Source organism: Lissotriton helveticus, chromosome 11, assembly GCF_964261635.1.
Source record: "Lissotriton helveticus chromosome 11, aLisHel1.1, whole genome shotgun sequence".
NCBI classification, from domain to species: domain Eukaryota; kingdom Metazoa; phylum Chordata; class Amphibia; order Caudata; family Salamandridae; genus Lissotriton; species Lissotriton helveticus.
Window position 1 is genome coordinate 312377772 of NC_136072.1, and position 27146 is coordinate 312404917.

The 27146-nt window shown below is 45.4% G+C and overlaps 1 protein-coding gene across 1 annotated transcript in view; it reads left to right on the plus strand.

Moving 5' to 3' along the window:
* SAP130 (Sin3A associated protein 130) overlaps positions 1-27146 on the plus strand; it is a 696083-nt gene that overhangs the window by 555195 nt on the left and 113742 nt on the right. Inside the window, exon 20 of the mRNA XM_078665599.1 lies at positions 15745-15848. Coding sequence (XP_078521725.1) covers positions 15745-15848 — 104 coding nt within the window. The remainder of the gene's footprint in view (positions 1-15744; positions 15849-27146) is intronic.

The following is a 27146-nucleotide window of genomic DNA, read 5'->3' on the forward strand; positions in this document are numbered from 1 at the left end:
GGGAGGGCGTGCGGGCTGATGAAGTCTGTGATGTCTTCGCTGAATTGTGTGCGTGGTCCCGGGGGTCTGTAGACGAGGGTGCCTCTGAGGGTCGTCTTAGGGTTGGTGTGAATCTGGAAGTGGAGATGTTCGGCTGCGGCGAAGAAGTCGTTGGCGTCGGTCGTGATGCGGATGGTGTTCCTGTGGACGATGGCGATGCCACCTCCGGTCTGGTTGATGCGGTCCCTCCTGATGATCTTGTACCCGTCCAGGATGGCGATGTCGGGTGCAGAGGAGGCGTTCATCCAGGTTTCCGTGAGGAAGGCGATGTCCGGTGATGTAGCGTCGAGGAGGTTCCAGAGTTCCACGGCGTGTCTGTGGACGGAGCGGGTGTTGATCAGGATGCACTTGAGGTGGTTTAATTAATTAATTTATTAATTTAATTAATTTATCTTACTGTACTTGGAGTGGTGTTACATCAGTAATGCCCCATAGGCAGCCATTGGGAGCGTTTTTGCCATATAGATAGTAGACATTTCCAGTATCAGCTTATTGCCTCATTTTTTAGAAAATCTAAATAAGGCTGCGATACTTTGAATCCTTAAAATGACTCGATTTTGCATCATGTCCTTCCTTGTTGTCAAAAGCAACCCCTAAATAATTGAAACAATATACCTGCTCTATTATTTCCCCATCTAATTTGTATCTCATATTCTTCTTTTTCTCACTGCATATTGCCATGACGTAGGATTTAGCTTTATTAACGTGCAAGTCCAGGTTATGCATAAAATCTGTATAGTATGCAATAAGATTTTGTAATGCCATGGGTGTCCTTGCCAGCAGGACAGCATTGTCTGCGTAGAGGAGGATAGGGAGCGCAGAAGATGAAACTAACGGGGTATCTTTCGCACTTAGTCAAGACCTCGTTCAATTTATTTCTATAGAGAGCGAACAAAAAAGGGGCCAGGACACAACCTTGCCTGACACCCCTTTCAATTTTAAATGGTTTAGTACACTCACCATTTTTCCCTGTTTCGTTCCTTAGCGGTACCATCCAGATATAGCTTTCTAATAAAGTTAATAGCCTCCTCCACTCCCATTTTCTTTAGCATTTCCTATAACTTGCTGTGAACCACACAGTCGAAGTCCTTCGATAAATCCATAAATGCCAGATAAATTTGGGTATTTTTTGCTCTTGTATATTTACCAATTGTAAGAGTCAAATTGCGACAGTGGTCCAGTGTTCCCCTCCCCTTCCTAAACCCACACTGAACTTCAGTGAGGATGTCCATTTCCTCGGCCCATATGTCTAATTTATTTAACAATAACCGAACCATTAATTTGGCCGAGCAATCGAGCAAAGAAATGGAACGATAATTGGCAGGGACCGAACCTTCCCCTTTCTTGTGTATCGATATGATTACAGATTGTTTCCAGGAGGGTGGAGGACCAGTCTCCGCTATGGCGTTAAAAGCCACAGTTAATAGAGGAGACTTAAAAGGTATATTTGCAAGAAAGACATCCATAGTAGCCCCATCGGCCCAAGGTGCTTTGCCAGAAGATTGATTATGGGCAAGTTTGATTTCATCAAGTTCAAATGAGAAGCACATGGAGGAATCACAATCAATTTTAGGACTAACATGTATGCCTGTAGATTCCTCTACTCACGTAAAATATCCTGAAAGTGTTTTACCCAAGAATCTTCTTCAATATGCGTATCTAAAGATGGACCATTATTATCATTCAGGCAGGGAGAATTGATAACTTTACAAAAGGCTGTGCTATCTCGGAGGAAAGAGGCTTTCTTTAGGTTGTCCCATGCCTCTGTTTTCGCTCATAGTCCCTTCTTCCGCTTTATCATTAGTACCCTCTGACTTTGGCCATTTTCGAGGTCTCCCTCTTGGCCTCTTCTGGGCTTGTGCATCTACTACTTGCTTCTATGAGTGGCTTTTCTTTATACTACCCTTGGGTCTGCCTCTGAGTCACTTCTGAATGGGAGAACTGGCAGGCTCCTGACTTTTCTTTGTACTTCCTTTAGGTCTGACCCTTGGTCTCTTTTGAATGGAAGGACTGTCATGCACTTGAGGCCATGGGTATGTGTGGTATTTAGTAGCCTTGTGCCATTCTGTACAATTGTTTCCTAGTTGGGCTTTGTTTTCAGAGTATACCTCAACCAGGTGTTGTACAGAGGGACCCCATGGCACTTTGAAGGACCTTGTTTTTTTTTTAATTTAGAGGTTACACTGGACAATGAATCAATATCTATTTCATTAATAAATCGCCCACCTCTCTTTCCCCAACCTCCAAAACCACCCTGCCTCGGACAGGTAGGTAGGCCTGTTGGGTTAATACCTGTATTTATTTAAACTTTTTATATTCCTAAATTCCTGAATTCTTTCATATGATCATGCCCTTCTATTTACTTCTTATTACCCTGGATATCCACCAGTCTCCTACTCCTTGCATACTTTTTATTAACACAAACTAGTCTTCCCTTTCAGCTCACTTATTCTCATACATTCTTCTAAATAACCTAGTTAATTTTGGCTGGTGAAACTGTAAGCAGAGAGTAGTCTTAACACCTTAGAATCTCTACACATTTAGATAAAATATCTTATATTAAAATAAGACATACTTTTATACTGCAGTTTTAATGTACTGAGTCCTGCTTTAAGAGAATATTCTCAAATAGCTGTCTATATACCCTCAAGATATTCATCTATGTCCCTGTAGAATGTTTAAAAAAGTTTCTAATTAATTCTTTGTAACAAGTATCCACTCTTCTAAAGTATCTAATGTTATTACATCAATGTATGTTGTCCTTAGACCTAAATGTAATGTGGTGTCAATTCCTAGGCGCTCAAGGATTTCTCCCATTAAAGGATTATTAGGTGGCACTGGTATTGGTAGCCTACTGGGGTCAGTGCCGTTTGAAAAACCTACAATCCTTCTGTTATAAAGATGGACATTTAATTCAGGGACCTGTTGCAATTGCAAAATATGAAATCCTAACTACATAACATCAACAACATAAAACTACAACATGATATTAATTTGTGGCAACACTTCAATTCATATATACATAAAAATGCTACTATATTGTAAAAACTATTCATCTATTCTAAAATTAGCTACTATTCTAAAACTATTTACTATTCAAAAACCCATGTACTAGGGCAAAAGCCACTACTGCTGATCACTTCTGCAGGACTCACAAGGAGGACTTTCACTGCCTGTAATTACAAACTGTGACTTCCAGGTTTAAGACCTGGGACGTCTTGACTGTTCTGCCTTTTATAACGTATACTGATTACCCAGTCTCAAGTCCTCTACCCTGCCTACTTTTAGTCAGGTCCCCTAGTACCTTCCGGACTGCCCAATGGAACTCTAGTCCTTCTTAAAGCATGCATGCATCTCTCAACATAGAAATAATAAGAAAATAACATATAACATATTCTACTGTCAACATGTCTTACCCGTCCCAGAGAAATGTGAAGACCTTGTAACAGGCGTCTTCTTACCTTCTTATAGTTGTGCAAATCATTTCAAGAGGACAGGAGGAATTTCAGGATATGGCAGCAGGTGAAAAGAAGTGAAAATCCTGGCTGGAAACTCTGCCAAAATGTTGCGGGGAAAAATCTAATAAACAGACACCAAGAATAACAAGCTAACAATACAATATGGGTTTATTACAATATTGTAGTGAGGATCAGTCACTAAAGGAGCGATCACTTCCCCTCAAAGGAGATACAACTTGACGTCTCTCCCTTTAGCTTAGAGTAAGTTGTATTTATTCCTCTAAACCACAAAGGAATTAGTCACAAGTTGGTCATTGACGTGAGCAATGTTCACATAGGACATAAAAGATAGCATCAGTAGATGTATCAATTTCTCAAACAGAAGTGCATGTAGGTGGGCCTAGACTCACATGATGAGCATGGATACCTCCATGTGGGTTTGGGTTCTCGGAACCTAAGCAGAGCAAAGATATCTTTATCTAACTACACAATGCATGGTTCAATCTTCTCTTAACACTTATCAGCTTAGATCATCTGACCTTTTAGATATGTGAAGCTGTTGTTTCTGTAGTAACTGTGACCTGTGGTTTTCAACAGAAGCGAGTTGCCAGCTATCTGACCTGTAGGTGTGATCGCAGAAATATACACCTTTGCGTCAGTATGTACTAAGGCAGGATGAGCACCTGGTATTTCTTCCTATGTACTGTTCAAGTTTAAAGGTGTAAGAAACTGCAGCACTTCTGAGGAAGCAGGCTCTCATGTGACTGGTGCATTGTGTCCCATCTCTCTAGCAAATGGAGCTTGTGGTAACCTAGTTCCATAGTCTCTACATCTCAACACTGCTGGTGTCCTGAGTCTGAAGGAAGATATGATCTATGCTTCATGCAGAAGCTCAACTTACTGACTGCAAGCTAGTTCCTGGCATTTAAGTGAACTGTATGACCTGACCAATTCAGCTAAAACACATTGTCTTTTGTGGCATGGTATTTTGAACTATTTCTCGCAAGGGCCTGTGTTCTTTACGGGGGCCTAAGGCTGCTTTTAACTACGAACCTTTGCATGAAAGTTATAGCCCTCAGTTCTGCGTGTGTTTGGATACAAGGTATCCTGTTTTTCCCTACATCAATTCCTTTGGGGGAATGTGTATAGGGGGCCCCCAGTATTTCTATGGCATGCCCTAAAGAGTTTACGCAAGTGTGAGGACAACATTATGCAAGGGCACAACTGATTAGCTCTTTTAAACCATTGAAGGCTCTGACCTGCCCCTTCTTAACTCACACCCTCGCCACCTCTCTAAATTATGCCTTGTACGCCTCCATTGATTGCTCAAACCTGCCCCTTCTTGTTTAGGACTTGTGTACTAGCTTAGATTTTAAATAACAACTGTGTTGAAGTGTTTATAATGTGGGTGGTATTTGGTTGCTGTTACACAGGATGGAAAAACCTGAATAAATATTGCTGCTTGGCACTACTGGAATTACTTTAATTTTTAGGGGCACCCGGATGAAAACACTAGAGACATGTTGGCAAGTGGGTTATCCATGAAAAACGTAAGCTAATGGCAGAGGGCGGTGTTATGTTGGAATGAATACGAGGAGCCAGGGCTGGAGTTGCCATAACATTCACCAGGCCTATTCCCAGTGGGCCGGAAGGGTGGGGACAGGTTTTGGCGGTCATTTTTGTTACTGGGGACCTGTTCTACAAATCTGCCTCCTGCAGCAAAAGCACGTATTAATTTACCTGCTGAATAGAAGTCCCAGAAGCTTACATAATGGGAAAATTCAATTGGAGGAAATATCCTATTTCTGGTATTTAAATAGCTACCTGACAGTCATGTAAAGTGCTGTGATTGACGTGGGAACTGAGATGAGGGTCATTTACAACTTCTCTCTAACAGAATATATATATATATATATATATATATATATATATATATATATATATATGTTCAATATTTGGCCTATTCCATAAACAAATGCCACAGTAAGTGTTTCTAAACTACCTTACCAGTCAAGGCGTCAAAACCTACAGCAAGTGCCGCAAAACGGCTCTTACCAATCAAATGGTGTCCAGGTTCCTACTGCCAAGTTCTCAAATCGACCAAATGGTCACTGCACAGTGAATCAACAGAAGAGATCTCAGTCGAGGACCGGCGCCACCTGGATGGTCATATCAGAAAGAAAGGGAAAACGCCGTGAATGCCAAGACTCTGGTCTCCTCCGGCAGTGATCACGTCCAAAGCTAGATTCCAATCCTTCGTCTCGACCACTCCTTCGGGCATCCGAGTCGCCGATGAGCCCCGCGTTGGGTGCCAATTTGTGGTGGCAATCCTCAGCCAGGCCTACCAGTGCAAGGGATTCGCCCTTCTCTACACAGAGTCCTTAGACCAATAGCAAGAAGTTGGCACAGAAACTGGAATAGAAAAAACAGAGTTCATTAAACCTCATGAGATGGAACTACATTCATACAACACCCTTTGGTAGAGTATGATGTAGCACACTGACTGAAAGGAGTTTGGTCCTTTTATACCCACACGGGGCTCAAATGAAGGCGGTACAAGGTATAGAATGCTGGTTTCAAATACATATAAGGTCATACAGAGAGTGTGCTAGCAACACGTGGGAGGGGCTGACAGTTAGCTAATTCTGGTGGGCACATCTTGACAGTTACAAGTTGGAGACAGCTGTATGCTCAACTGAGCATGTGCAAAACAGAGTAGACTAAATATATCTTGTCTCTAGGCAGATTTCAAGAGCCGTTGACAGGAAGGTAGGACAGAGCACATGGCAAACAAAATGGCCGAGAGAAATACGAAATGGAGCCGTAAACGGACAAGATAGTCTCTAAATACAAGATGTCTTCTTCTAATGCTTAACCTAATCATTGCTAAATTACAACACCATGAAGGGATATGTACTAGGAAAGCAGTAGTGTTTTGTACCGGTGACATTTCATCCACATGGGAAGGATGAACATTTTAGCTGACTCCAGGTTTCAACCTCCACAAAGTGTGTTTAGTCCACTGAGCAATCGTCTGAAGTGAGAAGTCGGAAGAGGTGAACAGGCCCCATAAAAAAGTAAATAAATCTGTAAATAAAAAGAAATAGAATTCCTTGTAGTGCAAAGCACTTTTTATTAGGTTGAGCAGCTGTTGAAAATTCTGGCCCACAGAACGTGCTTCAGATTTGGTGCTAGAGCATGTGTCTTACACATGGAGGACACATGAAGAATTGGGAGGGATTGTTACTCAGATGGAATATTTAAACCAAAATCACTAGTTGTCTGCAGGTCACTTGAACCATAATTCTGAGAACAGAGAGTGTTTATTGCTTCTTTTGAAATCTGCTGGCATTTGATACATATTCTCTTTGGAAAAGTGAAGAAGGTTCCCTTTGCAGGTTTACATGTGTTTGTCTAGGACCATAACGTATGACCTATATCTCTTATACTCATTATCTACTTACCTCTTCCTCATTCTATACATTTGTACCTTTTCTTCTGGCTACCCGATCTTTCCGTCTTTACCTTATGTCTCTCCTCATCACAGCTATCACTACCTGATTTCTGGTTCTACTTCACCTCTCTCATTACACTGCCTCTTTACCGCCCTGTTCTCCACCTCTTTCCCCCCAGCAGAACTGGGGATAACTGTCTAACTAGAGTAGTGCACTCAAAGAAAGAGAGGGTGGGGGACAAGGCTGAAAAAGGTACTTGCATTCAGAGAAAAGTGCAAAATGTGTGAGGGAGCTGAATTTAATTTCTCTGTAGTGTTTTGGAAAATGTTTTTATGGCTGATATGCAAACTCTGTTTCTTTACTGTTTGTCATTAGAGGTTCTATTCTCCAAGGCAGAGGTTCAGAGCTGCTCTTTCTTTTACTGTTCTAGCCAGAGATTCCAGTCTTACCCTGTCCCCTTGACTTTGTATTAGATTTCTGATTCTATTGATGATCAGAGTCAATGACATAGCTGGTTGGGAAAGAGCATCTAACTACATTGTAAAGGCTGTAAGTAACTACTCCGAACTGCAGTGCTCCTGGTCTTTACCAATGTTACTGGCTCTATAAGCTTAAAAATGCTTAATTTACCAAACATTTCTCTACAAATGAGAGTAACCAAATGGAGTTTCATGAAAGTGCACACCCCGTGCAAGTGGGACACTTTTTTTGGCAGTGCCCGGGCAAAATTGTAATCCGAATCCGACCCTGCAAGGAAGTCATAGAGATGGAAAAATGGCGCTGCAGGTATAAGTCATCCCTCGGGTGGCTGCAGCCCAGAATGATAGAGTTTTACGGTATGATACTGGCTGTCGCAATTGCAATCTTGCTAGACCACAAGACGCTGCCAGAACAGGAAGCTGCTGATGATGCGTGCTACCTTAAACTGAGAGCAAGCACGCACTGTGTGTAGAGATCATTTAGCAAGTCCAATCACGACACAAAAAATGGCTCGCTTCAGTGAAACCACAGAACCCCATTTTAATCCAGGCCACAGAGGACATTTCGCTAACAGGTGGTCTTTCCAGTAGCTGTGCATAATTGCAGGCACACAAAAGCACACAAAGGTCACCATTCGTATTGGGAAACTATTTGTTGTACAGAACCTTATTTTTATCATTTCTTTGGGTAAAGCTGGCACCGCTATTGATGCACATGTTCTAGGAGCATTTTCAGCTGTCTGTCAATTGTATTTACACCACCATGATTAACACAAGCATTTGAAATACAATAGGTCTGGCATTTACGCAAGTTTAAGCTATTGGCATTGTAAATGTCAATGCGTTTTATATAGGTTTTAAAAAATAAAACATAAATAAAAAGCATTGTCATTTACAATGCCAATAGCTCAAACTCGCTTAAATGTGAGACCTATTGCATTGCAAATGTAAGGCATCACGGACGTTAGTGCGGGCGGGGCGCACAGACAGGGAGAAGGCACGGAGAGCGGGAAGTAGGGGATGAAGAAGGCAGGGACAACAGGATGGAGGGCGATAAACCAGGCACCACAACGGGAGAGGGGTAAAGAAGGCACTAAAGCACGTCATGCCTGCAATAAGAGAAACTGAATAAAGAAAATAGTGCTCACAGTCTAAATAACACGTACCGTGTAACAACCGAAGTAAAGAGGCCAGTCCTCATATGAGGTGACAAATAACATAACGTGTATTTGTAAAGTGCACGTTCACCCATAGGGTTCTTGGCGCTGGATAACGGATGTTTATTGAATGTAGAGGAGGCAGTACTAAGGAGGGACTAACAACCCTATTTTCGAATCAGAAGCCAGCATTTAGGACAGACAATGACACAAGCCAATGACAAAAATGGTTGGAGATTGGGCGAGGCTTCTACTCGCTACTCCACCACAACAAGTCTCGCCGTGCAGCGCTTATGTGCTGGCTCAAGCTTGACCTAGAAAGAGCCATGTCACTTTCTTTCATGCGACTCACTCCAGACCAGGACAGCAAAAGGCTGAAGGCAGTAGGGAGAGGGTATCTGCCACATGGAGAAGGATAGCAAATTATAATGCCCTCTTCAACAGGCACAGACACCAGGATTGGGAAGATATGGAAGGCTGTATGTCACATTTGCCAGAGGACTACTGAAAAAAAGCAAAGGCAGTCATTGAAGAGGGGAAGAACATTGCTAATGTCAGCCCTAAATCTGTGTTGGGTGAAAACTGTGAAATATACCTTGCAAGATTCACAGTTACCTTGTTACTCAAAAATTATAATGACCAAGAAAATGAATCAGATGATCATATAGTTTATTTTTACATTATTTCAACAGGTCAACAGGTTTGGCAAATGACAGATATAATGTCTTTAAAAATAACAAAGTGCTTCTGATAGAGACATCTAGCCACAGATTCCTCATCTTTCGAATATTCCCCAGGTTTCTGACTGTATCCAGAAACTTTTCAGCAATACCACAGTGCAGAGCTGCACAGCGCCACCTACTGACTCACAGATGCCTGCTCGCTCCGGAAATTATGTGCAGAACCTGTATAGCGCCACTCCCGCACACTGACATCTGTTCATTTCTTTTAGCGCCACTAGATAACCTGTTCTCACCCGAGCTATATATGATGGTCATGACACCGCCAAGTTTACAATTCTTTTTGGGCTGGCCACCCTTTGCTGTAGCCCATCCGTTTTTCAGGCAATGTCCAGTCATCTCTCATTGACATACGGTTCAACAAGACTCTCATGTTTGGAGAGAGGGCAAAGTCAGCTCTTGAGTGGTTCAAGGAGAACAGGGCCATTCACCCTCCTTGAGCTTATCTACCCCACCTCACCAGCCACATCACCCCTATTGCTCCTTTCACAGCTTTGGCAGAGCTACCCCAAGCAGTCAGCCTGTCCAACCTCCACAAGTTACCCAGACATTTCGAGGCTGTGGTGCCCACCATCCCTGCTTTCAAGTTTAACAGGCTGCCCTGACCACTAGCCTCCTGCAGCTCCACCTGCCAAACCCTTTTAGTGTGCTCTTAGTGGAGCACAGCTACCCAGTGGGAGGCAGTATCTGACAACTATTGCCAGGTTGGCAGGTGATAACATCAGACAGCTGGGTCCTACAGATTGTTTTGGGTTGAATCCTGCCTATCACTCTCTCCCCACCGCACCTTCCACTATAACCCCAGCGACGGACGGAGAGCCGTTGATCCATTTTGCTGCAGGACATGCAGGGCTCAGGGGCTATCGAGAGTGTGCCTGCGCCAGAATTGGGAAATTGTGTTATTCCCACTACTTTATGGTGCCCATGAAGTACATCAGCCTTCATCCCATTTGGACCTGCCCCCTCTCAACTCCTACCTCCAGAAGGAAACATTAAAAATGCTCAAATGTCCCAGGTCTCGACATGTAAATTTTTTTGTCAAGTGAGCTTTAAGCTCTGTGTCCTCCTGCTCCACGCCAACTTCTTTCCGGACTAGCTTTTCTTGCGTACACAGGCATATTTTTTGCCTAGAGTTGTGACTCTTGTCCTTGTCAGAATATTATCTTGATCACGTTTAGGCTCCACCTCACCTCTCTGGGGAGGAGAGACTCCATTTCTTGTTAAGATTTTACCTAGCTTGTACCAAAGAACACTTGATGGATGATCGGCTCATTGTGTGGTTCTGTGGAGCAACAAAAAGGCAAGGTTGTGCAAAAGAAATCATGTCCTGAAGGCTCATGCTTTGCATTCACATCTGCTGTGCATTGTCTAAAAACCAGTCTCGGGAAGGACTGCATGCTCATTCTACCAGGGCTAAATCTCCGCCCCCTGTATTGGCACGCGGACTCCATGTTCGGGACATTTTCCAAGCGGCTATGTGGGCGCCCCACCACACGTTCACAAAGCACTGTTGTCTGGATAGTCTGGTCTGCTGAGAAGGGCATTTTACTCGCTTGAGCCTGCAGGAGTTTGTCTGGAGTCCATTCACAGACTCTCCTCCAAATCGGCACTGCTTTTGTATCTATTCAAAAGATGAGGAATCTGCTGCTAGAAGTCTCTATCAGATACCTAACTATGGTAATGCTCGTCTGGTAGACTGCCTAGACGCAGATTCTTACCATCCACCCCGTTCCGTGGTTTGATCCTATCCACTAATAAGATCACAATTCTAGTAGTATGCACACTAGTTACACCAATTTGCTTTAACGGCTTTGCGCTTTGGTGCTCTGACAGCCCTGAAAGCAACTGACGGTGTGCTGGAGTGACGCCTATATAGGCTCTGCATGTCATTTCCAGAGTGAAAAGGCACCAGTGTGGAGCCACAGAATGCCGCCTACCAACACGCAGAAGTATTGCTGAATACGTTTCTGGATCTAGTCTGACACCTAGGGAATATTTAAAAGGACTCTGCAGCTAGATTGTCTCTACCAGAAAGAACGTTACCGAAGATAAGTAGCTTGTTGGTATTTTGTACTGTCACCAACCTGAGAGTAATATAATAGGAAAAAAAAGTTTTAGGCTACTAATGGCATAGCCAAAAGGTCTCGCCGTTATAAGTGTTTAGACAGAGCTATTGGCTTTGTTAACATTTTTAATATGTGTTGTAGAGCATTGTGAATGTTGTGCAGCATGTTATAATAAACAAAGTGTTATAAATATTTCTGTCAGTGGGAGGGAGAAAGGGTAAGAGTGAAGGGGCGGGCGAGGAGCCAATGAAGGGAGATAAATTGCAGCAATAAGAAACAATACACAGACTGTTTACTGTAGAGCAGTCTGTTGGAAGTGTGGGAGGGGTGGTGGGTCTGCCTCCTGTTACAGTGGTGGTACTGGTGTGCTTCCTGTCTGGGCAGCACAGGGGCACAAATGTTGCTGCTGATGATTTAAAAACTAACAAATAGTATAATAAGGGGCAATAATGTGAATGCCAAAGTTGGTAGGAATAATAATTAACTATCACAGCAGCTTGTGGCGGAGGAGTTTGTCCCTTGGCCGGGGTGGAGAGGACACGCCTTGTAAGGAAAGCTGCAAGGTCCACCTCCTTGTTGCTTCTGTCAGGGCGCTTTATAATCCTGCTGATGGCGGTGGGGTCTGTCCCTCGTCCGGGGTGGAGGGGACACGCCTTGTAAGAAAAATTGTGAGTTCTAGTGACATTTGCGAACATCGGAAACCTGGGCATCTGTGTGTGAAATTTGTTTATTAAATAGAAAACGAGAGAACCACGTGGGTGCGATGGAGGGGGCATGTGCAGTGCAGTGAAGGAAACCCGCACCACAGCTGTGCACTGTGCAGTGGGGTGAAAGGAAGTACGCACCGCATAGCTGCACCGTGCAGTGTTGTGAAAGAAAGCACACACCACTACTGTGCTGTGGGGTGAAAGGAAGCACACGCCATAGCTGTGTACTTTGCAATGGGGGAATGGAAGCACGCACCTCAGCTGTGCATTGTGCAGAGATGTCAAAGGTAGCACACACTACAGCTGCGCAGAGATGTGAAAGGAGGCACGCACCACAGTCATGAAAAAGCGTGAATGTTAAAAGGTGCGGTGCGGTCCATTTTGAAGCTTTGTACTGTGCAATGGGGCAAAGGAAGCATGCACCACAGCTGTGTACTGTGCAGAGATGTCAAAGGTAGCACACACCACAGCTGCGCAGAGGTGTGAAAGGAAGCATGCACCACGGCGCTGAAAAAAACGCGAATGTTAAAAGGTGCGGTCAATTTTGAAGCGGTGTACTGTGCAATGGGGGGAAAGGTAGCACGCTCCACAGCTGTGCAGAGATGTGAAAGGTAGCACGCACCACAGCTGCGCAGAGGCATTATTTAGCAGCTGGTGCCAGCAAGCACGCACAAAAAGCTAGTGCTAATAATTAAGTGCCCATGTGCGCACCGGCAGAACCGGCTCAGATTAAGCCCCCAGCAAGGGCCTGCTTTACGAGCGAGCTCCAAAAAGCAACGTGGTGAAAGGAAATACTCAACACAGCTGTGCACTATGCCGAGATGTGGAAGGTATCGCGCACCACAGCTGCGCTGAGGTATAAAAGGAAGCATGCACCACAGTGAGGAAAAAACGCTAATGTTAAACGGTGAGGTCAATTTTTAAGATGGTACTGAAAGAGGCGACTATATAGGCCAACTACGGAGTACAGCAAATGTCTTGACAATAACATACCAATACAAAGATAACGGTGCAGGAAGAGAGTGCTGACACAGATGAAATGCGAGTGCTGGAAAAGAAGTGAGCATTCTTGTGGCGGTGGGGTCTGTCCCTTGACCGGGGTGGAGGGGACACGCTTTGTTAGTATCTTATTGATAAATGCGAGTGCTGGAAAAGAAGCACGCACTCTTTTTTCGGTGGTGTCTGTCCCTTGGTCGGGGTGGAGGGGAAGCGCCTTGTAAGGAAAGCTGCAAGGTCTTGAAATGAAACATGATCCACAACAGATGGAACGCTGTGCGCTGCTGCTCGCTCCCGACAGCTAAACGCTGTGGGAGTAAACATTTTCAGAAAAGGTGGGACATGCACCCGCCTTTGGCCAATTGCATGCTTTAATTTTTGAAAGTCCCACAGAAAGGCCAATAGCATGTTTCTAAAACCGAACACCACGCGCACGAGTTTTCAGAAAGTCTGAAGTGATTCCAAGAGGGCTTCTCCTAGAGTAGCGCATGCGAGCTGCGCTAGGCTCGACCTAAACAAGTTTTAGGCTACTAATGATGTACACTTCCAGTACCTAAGACCTGAAACATTCAAGTAACATCCGGGTCCAATGATTAGTTTATTGGTACTCTGTTTTGGGAAAAAGTAAGCGGGGTGGCACAGTTTTTTGGGAAACCAAATTGCACTTTTTCAATTCTGTGGGTTGGCTTCCATGAAACTCCTTGCAGTCTAATATTCTTGTTTAAAGATGCAGACACGTTTAGACCCTTGGCACTTTGGTCTCTTCGAGACGAGGGAATGATGAGCCTTGTTACAGGATACTTACTGCAATGCTGTAATGCCTGAATGTGTCATGAAGCGGCTGGCCATGGTTAATGGTTTAGTTTCAGTTTCATTTAAAGGTACCTGGCGATCTCGGTGTGCTTTTGGGGGGGGGGCTAGGGGTGGGCGTGGTGAATCGTAGGCTTTGAGTACCGTCAGCAATGAGTGACGATGCCACACAGCTAAGGCGATGAAAACAATGAAGGATTCCAGTGTAATTCCGACTATAGATGTTACAACTGCTGCATCTGGGAAAGTCTTCCCTGCCCTGGCTTTACAATTCACCACGCACACTCTCCAAAAACACGTACTGAGAAATTAACACAGTAAGCCTTAAAAATCGTGAATGTGATGAATAATATCAAGAGGGATACAAAGGATATCAAGGTGAGGCCTGAAGGTGTAGTAGTACGAAAGTTGGAGATAGCTATTATGTTTTTGGTAATAGTAAGATACCTCACACACTTGCTGGATAGCAAATTGTTCATCTGTCAGTTATCGCAGCATACATTAGAGGTAGTAACACAAGCAGATTTTTGCCATTCCACTTTTTAAAAAGAAAGAAGCTCAACAACTCTTCCCTTCACATGCACTTTCAGCATCACAGTGGTGTCTTAATTTAGTACTAGTAGAGCTAATGAAAGCACTCTTTGAGCCTGGAGTTTCACTTAATATTCTTACCTTTTAAGAGATCATGTCTTCTAGGAGAGTAAAAGAGGTAGAGTCACTCACCGTACCACAACCATACATAATTATTTACAAAGTTCAGATCAGTGTGGTGACAAACCCAAGTTTTTTTTTTACCCCCGAGGTAGTGTCACCTTTTCACATCCATTAGACCATAAAACTAACAGCCTTCATAACAAAATACTGCAGCAGAAAGGGCAGTGAATACATTAAATGCAAGCAGAACAATGATGTACTGTATGCAAGAGATACAAAATATCAGCAAGCGTTATTGGAGCACACAACACATCCTTGGGGCACAGCCGTACCCAAGGACACCATTTCAAGATGGATAGTAAAACAATTCAACTATGTTAAATACTGATGACTCGTACGTTTCCAGCCACAGAATGACCCAGGCAACTCCACTACTATCACCTTGTGCTTTGACCACACCCTTCACTGAGTGATGGAGACCTTCATCTGCCTGAAAGGAACCAAGACTGAAATCATAGTCGTTGGAAAACGTGATTGCCATTTGACAGGCACACAGGTCTTGCAACCCTTCTTTCAACGATCCCAAAAGACAAATACCTGGGGATGCTGTTGGACTACAAACGATTGTTCATTCCTAACGTCAATACAATCAAATTCCAGCTCTTCTTGGTTAAAAAAAATACTCCCTGTACACCCTACCTCGCAAAGCGTTTTCTCTCCAGCTGGAGTGTTCTGCTTGCTGATTGCACTTTTTACTCTTGATCTGCTTCCCTATACCTTAAGGTTACATGCAGAACACTATAAAACTAAATAAAGGCTCTGTAACCCCCTGCTGAATAGCTGAGCCCATCGTGCATTACACCACGAATCTGTTGCTCATTTGGTAATGTGAGTTATCTGTGTTGCCATTTCTTATTTCCATGCACTTAATATGGTTATCTAACTTCCAAGTGTATTAGACAGACAGTATATTTTATTCATGCTTCTCTTCTGTCACCTTAAGCGCTGTTGAGAACATATCAGGCCTGTTAAAGGTGCCAACCTCAGAAATAGAGACTATTTTATTTGTGATTGATCATTACTGGCAGTTTGTCTTAAGATGCATACTCCAACCAACATTGCTGGTGGGTTCTGGGTGTCAGTGTTTATAGTAAAAACAATGTTTTGGCTTGTCTTTCTGCAGAAGAGAAGAAAGCAACACTGCAGGAGATGGCCAGTCAGAAGGGGATTTCTTGCCGAGCCCAGGGCTGGAAGACTCACCTGTGTGCAGCTCAGTTACTGCAGCTAGTAAGTGGAGTGAGGGTCAAAAGGATTGTGCTCTTATTGATGATGCACAGCATTCAGCCTATGCCTGAACTGGATTATGTAAAGTAAGCACTTTATTTTGTCCACACGTAATGCTTCCAAGGTAATGGATAGGGTAGAGTTAAAAATTATTCCGCTAAACGTAGAGCCTCTACCCTGCTCCTTCTTTTAGAAAACACCCGTGGGGGCCTCTGCACCATTCGAAACAGTATCAAAAAGAGCATTCTATTTTTACTCTGTTTTCCTATAACATGGTCATCTGTTGTATTTTTTAGCTGTCCCTGCCATTATGCACTTTAGGGCAATCGTTCACCACTAAGAAGCTACAGTCTTTCCTCACATGCTGTGAGAATACTCCCTAGTTATTGAGTACATTTGTTTTTAATTTTCCTGCACAATGCTGACCACTCTGTAACTTTTTATGCCAATGCCACTGAGGCTAAGGAGGTAATAACCACTTTGGTGAAAATTCTCTGACCTGAAGAGAAACACAAGCTATTTGAAGCAGCCTTAGGCAGTGTTCCAACCACCCAATCCATATGGATCCTTCCTGCCATGCATGAATTGCCCCCCTTAAGTCTCCTTTGGTGTCCCATAGCCACTGGTTTTCTTTACTAGCGAAATAGCAGGTAGTGGAAGGTTATCAAGCCTTATGGCAGCAGGAGCATTGTTAGCTTACACTGGTGTACTCAGGACGCGGAGCCTTTTGTTTCTTTATTCTTCTTACTTCCTCACTTTTCCTTGGTGGAGTCTGCCTGAGCTTCTGACTGCTAGATCCTGCCTAGGGTATCAAGATAAGATTATTTAAGACCACTGTTGTGTAGTTCCTACAAATGTATATAGGATATGCACGTTTAGACAACATCAACTAAGGGATTAGTGTCCAGACTGATTCCAATCACCCCCAATTGACGTGATCGCCTGTAGACCAGCTAGCTCGCAGTGCCACTATTAGCCTTCCAACCTTACCAAGGAGTGAATAGTATCAGACAACTATTGAACATGACAACCCTGACCCCTCTGGGATCGTGGAAACAGTACAGTACTTTTTGCTGAGTCACTTGTGCTCACTTTGTCTCAGAGAGATACACAGAATAAACGGTGGGAATGTTTTCGATAAGCATTTATTGAAAAAGCGTCATTCTAGTAAAAAAATGTGTGCTACAACAATCATTAGACAGAAACAGATATATGCGATTACAAGCACCAACAGAGTAAATAAGAAGTAGAATTCTACCATGGTGCTAAAACAGTTTATATATGCAGGCATATAGATACATGTCAGTAATCATGCATACTCCTTAAGAAACAAGATCCTAACTAGATTTATCTAAATGTTCCAAGCATGTATGTATGTGTATAGCCAAGAATCCCCCTAGGAAATAGCCAACCCCATTACCTGATGTGAGAGAACGAAGGACCCCGTCTTAGTTGCGAGTTGGACACCCCGCAAGGGATGTCCGACCACTGCTTGCTTCAGTGTCTGCGTGAAGAGACTTCAGCGTCTCGTGTCAGCATGGAAGCTATTTCTCCTCTGGTTTGCCCAGCAAAGGTGTTCGTATTTATATACCCAAAAGGTACCCTTGATGTGTCATGGTACTGTGGGCATGTCGGCAAAGGATGACGATAGTGGTGGCACTTGTACAGAGTTATTATGCAAAAGATGTTAATCCTGCTGTGATACTAAGAATCCTCATGCATAATAAATGAGGCTAGTTTTTGGAGAAAACTGCTGGACATTTATTTGGCACGTAGCTAGGTAAAAGGTCGGCACCAGAACCGTTATGTAGAGCAAGGTAGGACAAATGTAGGTAAAAGGTCGTGCAACTACCTAGGCCTATATTGGGCTACATTGGAGTTCATAACACCGCTCTTACCGTATAACATTTGTTGCAACTCATGACTGCAGCAGTACTAAGTGCTACTGTGAACCATCAAGAACAGACCATCACGAAAGCTTGGCCCCCCATCTTTCACACTAAGCCCCATAAAATGTTAGGCTAGCCTGTCTGGGTATATTTTGTGGCCTATCAAAGTTCTGCTGTAAGAGGTGAATAGGGCAGGTCCTGGGGTCTTAGTGCATTTTTCAAGAGGGCCCCTCCGACACAAGATAATCCTGTGTAGTGCTTGATTGGCTAATGTAAAATCTTACTGGAAGGAAGCTTTCAATGGCCCAAAATGCCAATATAGGAAAGGGGGAGTGTGTTGATTGTATCTTTGGCTGTTCTCCAGGTATTGCTTCTTGACTGGTTTATACTGCTGCCTTAAACATGAAGTCTGTTTTAAAGGGTCAAATTCTTCCTTTAATAAGGTCTTGATTCTGAAACAGGTAGAGCATGCAAAGAACATTTTTGCCAGCAGCCTATTGGTTGAATGATTTAAAAGTGTAGGTGTACTGACTTGGGAGGAGCTTTGTGTGGGTGTTGTCAACCATCTACAAACCTATCAGAGCACTATAGACATCCTCTTATCTAGCTATGGATTTTCCATGGATTCACATGCTTGAATCATTCCCTGGCATTGAGGTGGGAGTCTCCGGTCATATGCAACAGCAGTACAAAACATCAATTGACCATAAAAATATCAGCAGTCCTGTGTTAAGTAGGCCATCCACCTTAATGAAAGTGAACGAAAATTCAACCAAGAAGGTGGAAGTGCCCTAAACTATATTTCCTTTAAGGCAATCATACCTCAAATTTCTAACACACTTCATCTGTGCAGGTACTCTCAACTGAGCTATTCTCACTTCTCTGTTTTGAGACCGCAAACTTAATTTTTTTATGAGAATTAACCGAGAAAGGGGTTATCTCCTTAACTCTTAACCTTCGGGGCATCCTACATACTGCAAAACATCTCATCCGAGGTCTGAAGAAATGTGATATCACCCATCCTGAAGGTGATCCGGTACGAGAGAGGAAATTCAGCATCCCAAAACATGAGAAGAGGTTGCTGCCCAAGCAGTCTTTCTTCCACTCCAGTTGCAGGGCCATTCACGATCGCATTCAAAGAGTTGGTCATGCGCAAATTCTCTTTTCCATTCGAAGTCTCCCGGTAAGTCAAAGACCGGTCATTAGCACAAGACAGACTATGCAGGACTCTATCCAATAATGCCACTCAAAAGAAGGCGATAATGCACAATGCTATCAAAACAAAAGATTGTACTCCACAATGACTTCTGTAGGAAACTTGGCTTGAGTTGCAGTACCACCACTTTTTGCCCCCTTTAGCGGCTAGGTGCTGGTTTTAGACTCTGACAGTGCACTGAGATCTGCTAACCAGACCTCCGTTCCAGTGCTCTTTCTTTGAGAAAAAAAAAAGTGATGTCTGAATGTTTTACAATTGCCAAGGACTTGGGCACCCCTGTAAGTCCCTAGTAAATGGTAACCTGGTATCTAGGGCCAGGGTACTAAAGACTGCAGCATATCTTGTATCACCCTAAGGGACCCACACCCAAATTGCACTCAGACTGCCCTTGCAGGCTGCGTGACATGGTGCAAACCATGAGGGAAAACATGACATGGCACACTCCTGTGTGCCCTGCCAAAGTCACAGCATTTAATAAATGTAAGTCACCCCTACAGCAGACCTTTGAGCCCTAATGCAGAGTGCATTATAGCTTATGTGAGAACATATCTGCACGAGCAGATATGCCCCTGTGATGTCTAGTTATGTTACTGGATATTGCAAGTGAACAGGGATCCCATCTCAATGTATGTACTAGGCATTGGTCAAAATGAGGTATCCAGCTACATAATGGCTACACTGAAACCCATGATGTTTGGCATCAAATACCTCATATTAATAAACCCACACTAATTCTAGTGATGGATGTATTAATACCTGCACCCAGAGGTACCTTAGAGGTACCCCCTGAACCCTACTAGCCCTCTAGTGTGCTAGCTAGCTGACTGGTCTGGTTCAGACTGCCTCCACAGACTAGTTTCTGAACCTCTAGGAGGTGAGAGGCCCTCTCTCAGAGCTCAGAAACAGCACCTGCTCTGGTAGGATGTGTTTATAGCTCCTCCAGCAGGAATTCTAGTCAATCAACAAATCAAGGCAGGAGGCTTCAAAGACACTGTCACCTTTGATACACAAGCCTGGCTTACCTCAGACCTGGGAGATGCCTCTCCTTGAGCCAATTTGTCACCAGGACAGTCAGGAAAATTAGATAGTCAGGAGGCGTGTTGCACTGGCAGGCTGGACACACCTTTAGGGTGGGCCGCCTGAAGGGAACACGAAATAAAGAATTCCACCATCTTTTCGGTGGTGCAATTAGGTACTCTGGGCCAGGGTGATGCCCACTCCCCACAGGAAGTGGTCATCTGAGGTATGTAGTGCCCCAGGGGTAAGTAGCCAGCTGACTACTACCCTGCACTCCCCTTAGTGCTCCTAAAGCTAGTATTTACCCAATGCCGAAGCACCTCTGCACACGGAGACCCCATAGCTGACCAAGGTGACTTGTTGATGCTGCCTTGGACCTTGCCCCATACTCACCTTGGGTCCAGAAGAACAGTCTTATAAGTTGTTGACAAGTGACTGTATGCAGTATATGTTTCTTTCCCATAGGATAACATTAAAGCTTCCAAGATACAAATACAAGTGTATTTCTTTATACCTAAAAAGTGATGACTCGTAAAGTACTTGCCCGATTATGATGCTCTGTGTTTCTAAATTCATATAAAAATCTGTTACAAATTGTCAGATTTCTTTGAGTGTGTCTCATTTACTAAATCTGTGTGCAAAAAGTGCATAACAATATCCTCTATTAAGACTAAAATTGCTTGCCCACACTACCACAAAAGAGAGCATTTGAGTTTGTTGCTTGTGCCTTTGTAACCTTAAGGGTTGCCTGGACTCACTACACAGTGTACCCCGTTTTGGTGACCTATATGGAGATCCAGCTTCCTACAACTTCTAACTCCAAGCTTGACCCACGGTTGGTCTGAGCATGCTCCCAATTACCCAGGTTGCTGTTGAACCTCTGCAGATTGCAGCCCTTAAGGAGGTAATGTTGCAGCTCTTTCAGAGAGTTCCAGCTCTCTCTGGTGCACCTTCTGGCCCCACAGAAAATAGTGTGGCTCACTGGTTAGAGGCGGCAGACCCGAGAGCAGAGGACGGCCCGGGACCAGGGTTCGATTCCCGGCGCGGCAGGTTTCTGGACCAGGGTCAGCGGACTCGATAATTCTCTCGCCTCGGTGCCCACTCTGATCAGCGTTCACACTCGGCAACTCTGGGCATTAGCTTGCCTCATCTTCACTAACGGCCCCACCAGACCGCCGGGGATGCCTGGTCTCACCCTGGAGATACCCATTAAGGGACCATCTCTCAGGGAAGCCAGGAAGGGTTTCGCAGCGGTCGAAGCGCCTTGGGACCCTACGGGTAAGTAGTGCGCTATATAAATGCCTATACATTTACATTTACATTTACAGAACAGCTAGATCTAGAGCTAGAGTCTCTAGTTGGACTTCGGGCGATGGACCTTCCTTCAGCGCCTTCCTGACTTTGTGGAAAGTTCCCAGGCCTTTTCTGATGCTATCTCATAGTTCTGCTCAAGTCTGTGTTCATTACAGTCCCTTCTTCACCATCTTCACTGGTGCTGGGCCAGGAGCCAGCACCGATGCAGGTCTTTGACTGTGACTTTTAAGCAGGTCACTTCTGGGTCATATCATGCTATGAAATCATAATATTTCAACTAATCAATTTGCAAGTAGACTTTATTCCGCAGCTTCAACTCTTGTTTTGTTAGATGCCAGACACCCAATTTAGCCCCGGCTCCGATTCTGTTTAGGATATACAGGATGTTTCACATTATACTGTCGATGATGAAGCTGACAACGTGCTTCACCCTCACAATACAGATGATGGACTATAGCTTAATGTATAAAGTGGCAGTGGGCTGTATGCATCCCTAGAAAGACTCACTCTACTCCTAGGTCATCAATTGAAGAAAGTGCCCCTGTTGAGGATTTGTGCGAACTGCTGTAGAAGTTCTTAGTTTACAGCTAGTTACTGTTGAAACCAAGGCAAACTTGTTAACTGAGGTCTTTCAGCCAAGTCCAGCTTCCTCTGAGCCTCTTGACGTTCTTTGAGGTTCTTATACATCTTTATGGGCACTTGGTCTAAACTGTGTTTAACGCCTCTGGTTAGTCATCCTGTTCCCAGGTGACATAGAGCAGGCATAGACAGTCAGTTCAGATGCATTTTCCGACTTTCTGTTGGCCAAGGGAGCCATTGAGTGGGTGCTGGCGTTGGAGAGAGGAGGGAGGTGCTATTCATGCTGCTTCCTCATCCTGAAGGATTGAAACCTCAGGCCTAGACTGGACTTCGTCCCTCTAAACGCCTTTCTGTGGAAAGACAATTTGAAGATGCTCACCCTGTCTAATTCCTGCGCTGTGGACCCAGAAACAGGATGGTGTTCCTGGACTTGTGGGATGTGTATTTTTTTATACCAGTCTTGCTGTACCACATCTATTATCCGTGGTTCACAGCGGGGTCAGAACACTTCTAGTTTGCTTTGCTCCCCCTCTGCCTTAACTTGCCCTTGAGTGTTCATAAAATTAATGGCAGTGGTTGCTGCATACCATATAATGTCAGGGATTGTTTTCTTGTGTTCTTGTAGCTTGATTACTGGCTACGCAAAGCAAGCTCACCACAGTCATAGTCCACCTCTAGATAATGGAAGAACTCATTAAATCTTTGGGGTTCTCCATCAGTGAGCAGAAATCTCATGTATCCCCCTCTTAGAGTAGTTCCTTCATGGGATTGTTCTGGACATATTGGTGTTCAAGGTCTTTCCACTGCTGCAACAAGTCTAGCATTTAGGGTAGGATCCCAATTTATTGGGCCGAATCCAGGAGATCTCAGAGGATGGCGTGCTGATAGATACATCTGCCGTGTGGATTCCTCACCTTGTGAATATCCCCTTGCGTCAGCAACATTCGGAAATTCTGTTCGTAGCTTCGCGCCGACGTGGACTTGGACGTCATAGAGGCACGGCATCGCTCGCGACTCCGCTGACGCCTATAATAGGCCCACGCCGGCGTGATGACATCAGTTCCCTTTTTTCCGCGTCGTCGACGCTAATGGTTTTCTAGGGATCGTCCGTAGCTTTTACAGTAACTTTGTTACTTTGTATTGTTGGTGTTCCTTTATCTCCTCTTTTGACATGTCGGGTTTTAAAGCCTGTAGAGAATGCGGCAAGACCATGTCCATTATGGATCCGCATGAATGTTGTATATGGTGTTTTAGCTCCGACCACGATGTCGAAGACTGCCGATCCTGTAAGGAGATTACTCCAAAGGCCCTCCGGGAGAGAGAAGCTAAACTTATTGTTGCAAAACTTAAAGGAAATAAAGATAAGAAGAAATCGAGGTCGCGGACTCGACGCTCGAGGTCAAGATCTCTCGAGTTCGCGTTCGGATTCGTCCTCTGCCCATGCTTCGAGATCTTCAAAAAAGAAGCATAAGAAGAGATCACATGAATCTCGACATCGTTCGAAGAAAGATTCGGGTTCTAAGCCGAAGTCGCAGGTGAAGCTGGTTGAGAAAGAAGTGGTGTCTTCAGCTTCGGAAAAACAGGACGCCGGAGGTGAGGCGTCGCATGCGAATTCGCCTGGTTCGCTGAAGCAGACAGCGAATCCATCTCCGGTTCCATCCCATTCTCCGGATCGGGAGGATGATGGTGAGGAGGAGATGGTTGGAGAGGGAAAGGCTCCTTTGCCCGAAGGTCTGTCGACTCCGGTGCACCAGCCTGACGAGGAGGTCGACATCGTATCGACTCCACGCCCTCAAGAACCACCTGGGGGTTCATACCCAGCCTTCCCGGCTCCAGGTCAGGATCCGACGCATTTTCTAAATGCGATGTATGGTATTTACTCCAGGGCTATGTACCCCTCTGGGGTTCCTGATGGTCCCACGGGTCCGATGGCATTTGGTCTGGGTGTCCCCCAAACCTATGCTCCTGCGCCCTTTATGCCCTTTATGCCGGCTCCGGCGCCGCATTGGCATTTTCCGACACCGGCAAGGCCTTCGACTCCGAAGCCATCGACGCCGAAGTCGACGACACCGAATCCTTCGACGCCGATTCCATCATCTCTGATGCCGAACCCCGAACGACGTCGTGGGCTTCTTCCTCGTCAGGCGTCGGGCTCGACGCCGCCTCCGACTTCGACGGAGTCGACAGTGGATCCGACGGCTTCGAAAGTGAAGCACAGGTCGAGGCGTGAAGCCCAGAGGCTGATGGAAGAAGAGAACTATCGTGAGGAGTATTTGGAGGAGGGTGAGCTACAGGATCCTGAGGACCCTTATGAGGATCTTTCGGTGGCCAGTGGTCTTGAACTGTCCCCTGAGTGGGATTTGGTTTCAGTAACAGACGAACCCTCTAAAGATGTGGCTCCTTACCACGTTGTGATTAGAAAGGCTGCAAATTTGTTGAACTTTGCTTTACCTACTGCTGAGTTCAAGTCAAATCTTCTCAGAGGTTCTTCACTCTCCATCATCTTTGACTGAACCATTGCTGCCCTTTAATGATGCCCTTAAAGATCCTATTTTAGAGGTAGGTAAGAAACCCTTGTCAGCTCCTGCTGGGCCAGGGCTGTTGCCAGAAGGTACAGGACTGCTCCAGATGACCCAGAATTTTTATCCACTCACCCTTTACCTGAGAGTTTGGTGGTGCAGGCTGCCTGTTCCAAACGATCAACAGGAGCTTTTCCTCAAGTTCCAGCTGAAAAAGAGTCGAGAAAGCAGGATCAGGCTCCTAAAAAGATTTTCTCCTCTGCTAGTATGGCGCTGAAGTCCACAAATGCGACCTGCCTGATGGGGCGTTATATTCACGCCCTTATGGACACTGTAAAACAGTTGGTACCCAAGTTACCTGAGGAGGATAGAAAAGACTTCCAGGAGGTTATCTCTGACACTCAAGCTGCAGCAAGGCAGGTGATTCAGAGTGGGTTGGACAAGGCGGACTCTGTGGCAAGGGTCATGGGCTCTTCTGTAGCTACGAGGAGAGCTGCGTGGCTGAAGTTGAGTGAGTTTTCTTCAGATGTCCAATCTACGTTGTTGGATCTCCCGTTCGACGGATCTGGTTTATTTGGCAAAAAGGCAGACGCTGCTTTAGAACGCTTTAAAGACAGCAGGGCGACAGCCAAGTCATTGGGCCTTCGGACCAGGGGCACTTTTGGAAGACGTACTAGAGGATTTAGCAGATCTTCCTTTCGATCCTACAAATCTACGCAGCAGCAGCAAAACACGCTGTACAGGTCTTATAGGGGCAAACAAAGAGGCCGTTCTCGAGGCCGTCAAATCTCCTCCTCTTCCCCTTCCCAGCCCCCTGCCAACGCAGCAAAGCAGCCCTAGATCCGCCATTCCGGATCATGTGGCACCAGTAGGGGGTCGGCTTACCCATTTCCTATGAGATTGGGAATTGATAACATCGGATCTTTGGGTTCTCAATCTCGTGGGGAATGGGTATGCTCTTCCCTTTCGGGAGTTTCCCCCAAATTACCCTCCTTGCCAGGGTTTTTGTTCGGAGGACCACCTGCTTCTCCTGCAGGAAGAAGTCCTGGCACTGTTCAGAAAGGGTGCGATAGAGGTAGTTCCGGAGCAGGAGAGGGGTCAGGGATGCTACTCCCGGTATTTTCTGATCCCCAAGAAGGATGGCAGACTTCGGCCAATCCTGGATCTCAGGATCTTGAACCTTTACCTGAAACAGGAAAAGTTCAAGATGGTCACTCTTGCACAGGTTCTTCAAGCGCTGCTGGAAGAGGATTGGATGGTGTCGATCGACTTGCAGGATGCGTATTTTCATATTCCCATCTTGAAGTCGCACAGAAAGTATCTCCGTTTTACAGTTGGGTCGCAACACTACCAGTTTGCGGTCCTTCCGTTTGGTCTTACTACTGCGCTCGAGTTTTCACCAAGGTGATGGCAGTGGTGGCAGCACATCTCAGGAGGTCGGGGATTCCTGTATTCCCGTATCTGGACGACTGGCTGATCAAAGCGGAGTCGTCAGAGAAGGTGCTCCATCATCTGCAAGAGACAACTCATTTGTTGCACAGGTTGTGTTTTTCGATAAATGTATCCAAGTCTCACCTGGTGCCCTCCCAGCGCAACCTGTTCATAGGTGCGGAACTGGACGCTACTGTATGTCGTGCATTCCCTCCTCCTCAAAGGATTTGCGACATACAGCAAATGATTCCTTTATTCTTCAATGGAGCGGTTGTTCCAGTCCTGAAGGTCTTACGTTTGCTCGGTCTGATGGCTTCTTGCATTCTGTTGGTCAACCATGCACACTGGCACATGAGGGCACTCAAGTGGTGCCTCCGCAGGCAGTGGTATCAGCACAACGGAGATCTCAGGGAGTCAGTGAGGATCTCCAGAGAAACTGCAGCGGATCTGTCTTGGTGGAGCGTGGAAGGCAATCTGTCGCAAGGAAAGCCTTTTCAACTTCTTCCATCGGTGGCCACAGTAATAACGGATGCATCCACTCTAGGGTGGGGTGCTCATCTGGGGGACCTGGAGGTCAAGGGTCTTTGGTCTCCAGAGGAAAGGTTGCTTCATATCAACCTTCTAGAGTTGTGGGCGATACGTCTGGCGCTCAAGGCCTTCCTCCCTTCCCTTCGCGGTCAGTCGGTTCAGGTCCTGATGGACAACACGACCGCGATGTGGTACATCAACAAGCAGGGAGGAGTGTGATCGCAGTGTCTCTGCAGAGAGGCTCTGCGTCTCTGGTCCTGGGTTCAGGACCATCAGATTTGTCTGATGGCAAATCATCTGGCTGGAGTTCAGAACGTTCGTGCAGAAATTTTCAGTCGGCAGTTCTCTGCCGACCACGAGTGGAGGCTTCATCCAGAGGTAGTTCGTCACGTTTTTCGGACGTGAGGAACTCCTCAGGTGGACCTTTTTACCACTCAAGAGAATGCTCACTGCCCGTTATTCTGCAGTCTCCAGTATCCGATGCAAGGAGCCTTGGGGGACGCGTTTCAGTTGAGTTGGAGCTCGCAACTCCTTTACGCGTTTCCTCCCATACCTTTGATTCCTCGGGTTCTGAGGAAAATTCGCCAAGACCGGGCCCAAGTTATATTGATCGTCCCGGATTGGCCAAGAAGGGTGTGTTAGTCAGACCTTCTCCACCTCTCCTCTCACCCGCTGCTCCGTCTCCCTCACAGGGCAGATCTCCTCTCCCAGATGGAGGGGCAGGTTCTACACCCCCACCTCCAGACCTTACACCTTCATGCCTGGAGATTGAACGGGGAAACCCGAGTTCTTTTTCTCTCCCGCCTGA